General features: G+C 44.7%; 1 protein-coding gene across 1 annotated transcript in view; it reads left to right on the forward strand.

The window, feature by feature from the left end:
• Window positions 1–2255, forward strand: part of LOC143281394 (uncharacterized) — a 2609-nt gene extending 354 nt beyond the window's left edge. The window contains exons 1-2 of the mRNA XM_076586601.1: window positions 1–125; window positions 1026–2255. The exon at window positions 1–125 is cut by the window's left edge and continues 354 nt beyond it. Of these exons, the coding sequence (XP_076442716.1) occupies window positions 1407–2255 (849 nt within the window). The 5' untranslated portion in view covers window positions 1–125; window positions 1026–1406. The remainder of the gene's footprint in view (window positions 126–1025) is intronic.
• The last annotated feature ends 5245 nt before the right edge of the window (window positions 2256–7500 follow it).

Below are 7500 nucleotides of genomic sequence, written 5' to 3' on the forward strand. Positions count from 1 at the left end.
TATGTTGTGGGAAGGGATAAAACCAGTCAGCACAGCCAGTTCTTAGCTGTCTCCCAGAAGAACTGACTGACACAGGGTGACTGACTGATCAGTGATGTGAGGAACAAGGAAATCCCTGTTGGGCTGTGAGTACATGACTCTCTTAGTTGTGTTGGGAAACTATGTTTTATGTCAGTGGACAGCCAGTTTAAGTTGATCTTGTGGCTTGTGGAAAGAAAAGGGGTTAATGTGTGAAAGCTACCCACTGAGAGAAGTACTGGCTTAAATCTTTTGATCCCCCCCCCCCTTCTGTTTGGTTACAGATATCTTGCTCTGTATTTTTGATGTATACATACTTGTTTTGTATATAGTAGGTGGTGTTGGTTCAGTGTGAACTGAACAGATCTATAGGCTAACACATTGTCAGTGTGTGTTGAGGGTTTTTCATGTGTGTGTGTGTGTGTATGCACATGGGGGTAGCAGCAAGTGTTGTGGAACACATGTTTGAGTTATTGGTAGTTGTGGTAACATGTGTAGGAGTTGTGCTTTGTGTCAGTGGTTTACTTTGTTCAGACAAAGTGGGAAGGAACATTGTAATGTGATTAGTGAGTTGGCAAACTATGAGAGCATTGAGGGTCAGTGCTATGTTGTTGCACATTGCTGTTTACCAGATATGTTGGAAGTAATGATTTCCTTTCATGTACTTGTGTCGGTGGCATACTTTGTGAAGACAAAGAGATTTGTTTGGTAATGGTAGCACACAGTTAAGTTGAATGATGGGTAACATGAGTTGGAACACAGGGTTGTATTGGTCAGTGATATGTTTTGTAGTATTGTACACAGTATGGTAATTGGTATGTCACTGCTGGTGGCAGGTAAGCTTGATGAAGCTTGTATTTCCTCACATAGATCTATGTGTGAGAGGAGTGCATACTGGTGGACATGTGATGAAAGGTGCTGAGAGGGTATAGGCCTTTTATGTCAGTGATATCCAGATATTTGAGATTTTATCTGACCAGGGTTTTGGTTGTGTGTTTGTGTTCCAGGTGTGCTGCTCTAGGTGTAGGGTGAACTTTTACTATGTGCTGCTTATAGGTGCTGCTTTAGGTGTAGGGTGAACTTTTTACTGTGTGCTGTATTGTAAAGTAAACACTCTATAAAAACCACTCCATGTGGCCCTGCTATCGATGTGAGGAGAGAGTGAGTGAGTGCATGATCTGTTGATCCTATATCCCTCTTGCATAACTCCCCTCTTTCTTCTATCAGAATCGAACCACACTCTCTAAACCAACAACACCTTTTTACAACTTGGCGTCGCCGACAGGATAGGCAGGTAGAGTGATTTACTGACACAAAAGGCAGGTTAAGCAGTTAGTAGGACTTAAGCAGCACACAGCCAGGTAACACAGCCCAGTAACAGCCCAGACATGACAACCCCAACTACAGTGGCGCAGTTGTTTCCCATGGGGTGGTACGTAGCACCCACACTGCCAGTATTCACTGGTGAGCCAGGCAAGATGTCGGCTGAGGACTTCATCACTGAAGGGAGGAGGGTCCTGGCTGTGTACACCATGGGAGACGAGATGGCTGCCTACTTCATCTACAGCCATCTGCAGGGAACCGCACGCAGGGAGCTGATGCTGCGGGACCTGGAGGACACCAACACCCCAGAGAAGGTGATCAACATTCTGCTGGGGGTGTTCGGCGACGGGCGGCGTGTCACCACACTGCTGTCCACCTTCTTCAGCAGGGAGCAGTTGCCAGAGGAGTCCACCTTGGACTACTCCCATGCTCTGTGCAGCATGGGGAGGATCATCCGGACGAAGAGGACTGGGGCCCTCACCGCTGAGATGCTGAGGGACCACTTCATCGATGGCCTCCGGAACCTCCTGCTGAAAAGGGAGCTGCGCCGCGTAGTGACGAGGGAGCCACACACCACCTTCATCCAGGCAAGGGATGAAGCCCTGAGACTGCAGAGAGAGCTGGAGGAGGACCAACAACAGCAACAGGCCAGGGAAGAGACAGCACAATTGGGTGACAAACTGTTGCTGTTAGAAGAGAGTATTAGGTCCATACAGGGGTTAATGTCAGATTTAGTCGGTCAGAGAGATGGGGCTGTGTTAGGGAAAAGGGCCTTGGGTAGGAAGAGAAGGAATAGACGTAGGAAAGGTCAGTCAGTGGTGGGAAATGGGATTTCCCCAAAGGTGGGTAAGGTTCTCCCCAAGGAAAAGTACCGAGATTTCCACAATGAGAACCAGAGAGACTTGCCCCAATAGTCTCAGGAGGCAGGATCCGAGTCTGAAAGGAAAGACTCCAGTCAGGACAAGGGTTTGACTGTGAGGATGATCCTTGCCAGGGTGAATGGGTGCTGCTGCCCATACCACCTGATCCAGGTGTTCCTAGTACATGTGCCACAAGGGAGGGCACAGGTAATGGAGACTGCCAGGATGCAGTCAGGTCTCCAGGATGGTCACACAGACCGGTGGTAACCGGTTTGTGTGAGAATGGCACCAGGTCTCATCCGAAGCCTGGGGTGCATGGGACATGCGCAGGTGCCATGGTCCTAGCTCAGACTGACAGGGTTGGGAAACTGTCAGGGTCAAGCTGTAGGGTTAGAGCCAGGGACAGGAGTCGTGCAAGCCATCCGGCATTGGTTAGAGTTGTTGCTACAGCCTGCTAGGGGATAATCTGAATGAGGAAAACTGTATGTCATGCTGTGTTGTTGTTTTCCTTCTTTCCAGGATTTGAGGTCGCTGATGTGTGTCAGCTGGAACTCTATTGATTTTTGCGTTGTCTGGCTCTGTTTGATTTTTTTTTTGTGTATGCTTTTCTGGGTTATGGTGTCCTGTACAGCTTTATCATTTTGAAATGTATTCTTGGTGATTTCTTTTGTCCTGTAATGTCTTCATTTTCACATGTTTATATGTTTTTGCTAATTTTTGGGTTAGAGAACTAATCTCCCCATTAGCATTAATTGATGACGGCAGTGGTCAGCATGTGGTCAGCAGCAATGAGGACATTGCATTCAAAAGCCGGGGGTGGGTGTTATAGTGTGCCAGTAGTGTCACCCCCCACCACCTGCACTCTGTCCCCCTTCCCTCCCCATCCCTTCGTCCCCCCCCCCTCCTTTTTATCTCCCTTCCCGCGCCATCCAAAGTCCAGTCTTTGAGGTCGCGCCGACACTGCGCCACCCTCCCTCCTTTCACCCTCCCTCACCCCTACTCCCTAGTCGGCCCTCTTTGGTCAGCGACGCCGCGTAACCCGCCCCAGCTATAGGAATACGTGCAGTTACGTGATGTCTGCCACCATCCCCGTGTTCGAAACGGACGAGCACGGCATGTTGGTATATCCCGTGTGGCGGCCTGTCTTTCAAGTCGTTCCCCTTCTCCCCGTTCACAAACATGGCGGAGGTAGATGGCGGGTCTTCGGAACGGAAAGCTAGGGAGAATTTATGCTAATGCGAACTTTGATCAAGCCGGCTAACAGGCCGAGAGCTGTATTGTCCCTGTCTCCCCAATCTCTTTGTGACGTAAATGGGTGAACTTGTCATCATAGAATGTGTATAGACAAGTGGGTTGAATTGTAGCGAATCAGATCATTCTGTAGCTTGCATTAGTATACACAGTATGTTGTGGGAAGGGATAAAACCAGTCAGCACAGCCAGTTCTTAGCTGTCTCCCAGAAGAACTGACTGACACAGGGTGACTGACTGATCAGTGATGTGAGGAACAAGGAAATCCCTGTTGGGCTGTGAGTACATGACTCTCTTAGTTGTGTTGGGAAACTATGTTTTATGTCAGTGGACAGCCAGTTTAAGTTGATCTTGTGGCTTGTGGAAAGAAAAGGGGTTAATGTGTGAAAGCTACCCACTGAGAGAAGTACTGGCTTAAATCTTTTGATCCCCCCCCCCCTTCTGTTTGGTTACAGATATCTTGTTCTGTATTTTTGATGTATACATACTTGTTTTGTATATAGTAGGTGGTGTTGGTTCAGTGTGAACTGAACAGATCTATAGGCTAACACATTGTCAGTGTGTGTTGAGGGTTTTTCATGTGTGTGTGTGTGTGTATGCACATGGGGGGTAGCAGCAAGTGTTGTGGAACACATGTTTGAGTTATTGGTAGTTGTGGTAACATGTGTAGGAGTTGTGCTTTGTGTCAGTGGTTTACTTTGTTCAGACAAAGTGGGAAGGAACATTGTAATGTGATTAGTGAGTTGGCAAACTATGAGAGCATTGAGGGTCAGTGCTATGTTGTTGCACATTGCTGTTTACCAGATATGTTGGAAGTAATGATTTCTTTTCATGTACTTGTGTCGGTGGCATACTTTGTGAAGACAAAGAGATTTGTTTGGTAATGGTAGCACACAGTTAAGTTGAATGATGGGTAACATGAGTTGGAACACAGGGTTGTATTGGTCAGTGATATGTTTTGTAGTATTGTACACAGTATGGTAATTGGTATGTCACTGCTGGTGGCAGGTAAGCTTGATGAAGCTTGTATTTCCTCACATAGATCTATGTGTGAGAGGAGTGCATACTGGTGGACATGTGATGAAAGGTGCTGAGAGGGTATAGGCCTTTTATGTCAGTGATATCCAGATATTTGAGATTTTATCTGACCAGGGTTTTGGTTGTGTGTTTGTGTTCCAGGTGTGCTGCTCTAGGTGTAGGGTGAACTTTTACTATGTGCTGCTTATAGGTGCTGCTTTAGGTGTAGGGTGAACTTTTTACTGTGTGCTGTATTGTAAAGTAAACACTCTATAAAAACCACTCCATGTGGCCCTGCTATCGATGTGAGGAGAGAGTGAGTGAGTGCATGATCTGTTGATCCTATATCCCTCTTGCATAACTCCCCTCTTTCTTCTATCAGAATCGAACCACACTCTCTAAACCAACAACGACCTTTTTACATAGACAAAGGATAAATGAACATTAACAACAAAGCGATAGAAGCAGTGAGAGACAGCTATAGCAGCAGACACCTTGGACACCTTTAAGTCTATGGTGCCCCCCAGTCAGTAGTTAATTAGATAATAGGTCCCCTACCACCCCACCCCCTCCTCCTCCTCACCCCCTCTCTTACCCCAATACTTTTGGGTTTTTTAATGTATTTTTGGGGCCCTGCTGTCTTTGATCAGCAAGGGACCGGCTAGCCCGAAAGGGCGAAAAGTGAAGTGATAGTAGCCTGCCGGAGGACCCACTTAGAGTAGGACTAGGTTTTCATCCTCACTAATAGGTCTGTCACTTTCTGTAGTTTGTTTTTCTTTCATCGCAACCCAACAAAAACGGCGTAAAAATCAAACTGATGATTGTGGCCGTCAACGCAGTGAAAGTGAAAGTGACAAGAGACAGAGACAGCGTATAATCACTGAAAAATCGCTGGATATATACACTTCAAAAGACGTTAAGGAACACTTCAGAAGAAAAAAAAACAATTATGTTACACATATAAAATGTTAAAGATAGGTCATTCAAAAGACTGCATGTTGTATATTATGGTCTTCCAACTGACATCCGAAACACACACAAACGGCTGTTTTAGGCACACGAGCAACATGAACAGCTTGAAAACTGCCTTTGAAAAATCGAAGTTTCATTCAATTACTCAGTGACTTTTTAGTGACAGCCGTGGTGTTTCGTCGTAAAAAAAACAACAACAAACAAACAAAACAAAACAAAACAAAAAGAAATGGAAGCGCGCGTGCAAGAAAGCAGCTGTGATTATGAGGTGTTCATTATATTGTCTGCATTCACCGGTGTTCGCTGAAAATTAAGCATCGTTTTATCATGTGCCTGTGAAGAAAATTGTGCAAGTTTCTGAGAGGTCCTCAACATCTGTGTGTGTGTGTGTGTGTGTGTGTGTGTGTGTGTGTGTGTGTGTGTGTGTGTGTGTGTGTGTGAACCCTGTATTTTTTTTTTTTTTACATTCTCCGGGACTGACTTATGAAACAGACTGAAACAAAAAGGTGAAACTGTCCAGTCCTTGATGGAAAAAAAAAAAAGATCAGACTCCCAATGGGGCTGAAGTGATTATATTGCAATTGTTGTTTTTCTCTCGGCCATATGAATACCACCGTACCACTACTATTCCATTCATTCGTGCACTCACGTATTTCTTCTTCTTCTTTTTTCCTTCCTTCGTCTTCTTCTTCTTTATCTTGTTAATCCTCCTCTCTTCCTCTTCTACTTCTTCTTCTCCTCCTCCTCTTGCCTCTTTTTCTTATTCTTTTCCTGTGTTTTCTTCTTGTTATCCTCCTTTTTTTCCCCACCGCCCCTTTCCTTTTCCTCCTCCTCCTCCTCCTTCTTCTTCTTTCCTTTTCTTCTTCTTCCTGTTTTCCTTCTTTTGCTTTTCGTTTTGCATATCTTTCACTCACCCTGACAAACACTGATTCCAGAGGTCTTGGTGTTAAAAAAAACAAACAAACCTGGTGATTGTATAGAACTGAAATTTATATATATATATATATATATATATATATATATATATATATATATACTGTCAATCACACTGAGATACGCTTCAGACTGTGTCCTTCAAAGGGTGGTGATTGAAAAGAACTGAAAGATTATCAATCACACTGAGATACACTTAAAACAGTGTCCTTCAAAGGGTGGTGATTGTATAGAACTGAAAGATTATCAATCACACTGAGATACACTTCAGACTGTGTCCTTCAAAGGGTGGTGATTGTACAGAACTGAAAGATTATCAATCACACTGAGATACACTTCAGACTGTGTCCTTCAAAGGGTGGTGATTGTAAAGAACTGAAAGATTATCAATCACACTGAGATACACTTAAAACAGTGTCCTTCAAAGGGTGGTGATTGTATAGAACTGAAAGATTATCAATCACACTGAGATACACTTCAGACTGTGTCCTTCAAAGGGTGGTGATTGCATAGAACTGAAAGATTATCAATCACACTGCGATACACTTAAGACAGTGTCCTTCAAAGGGATGGTGATTGTATAGAACTGAAAGATTATCAATCACACTGTGATACACTTCAGACTGTGTCCCTCAAAGGGTGGTGATTGTACAGAACTGAAAGATTATCAATCACACTGCGATACACTTCAGACTGTCCTTCAAAAGGGGTATCCATCCCCATATAAGGGATCTAAAACACTCACAAGGTCGAAGATCGCGAATAGAAAATTTAAAAAAAAAAAAAAACGAAAAAAAAAAGCTCGTATCAACAGAGTGACTAAAGCTGTGAAGTGAGCGACTGGTCACCAGACAATCTAGACACGTGGTGCAGATTAGCGAGCGAGCGCGCACGGCTCTCCAACCGTGAGTCTGAGGTGACGTCCTCTCGTCTCTCTCTCTCTCTCTCCCCAATGGGATTAGAACTGCACCTTCGTTCTTGTGTGTTAGATGGATTCTCATTCTTGTTGCTTATAGTCCAACCGACCGACCGCACAGGGCCATACCAGGACTGTCAAACCATACAAAAGCTCAACCGCATCAACACAGAACTGTCACATGTACAAGAAAAAAAGAACACACACACAC

This window comes from Babylonia areolata, chromosome 4, assembly GCF_041734735.1.
Source record: "Babylonia areolata isolate BAREFJ2019XMU chromosome 4, ASM4173473v1, whole genome shotgun sequence".
In the NCBI taxonomy this organism is placed as follows: Eukaryota; Metazoa; Mollusca; class Gastropoda; order Neogastropoda; family Buccinidae; genus Babylonia; species Babylonia areolata.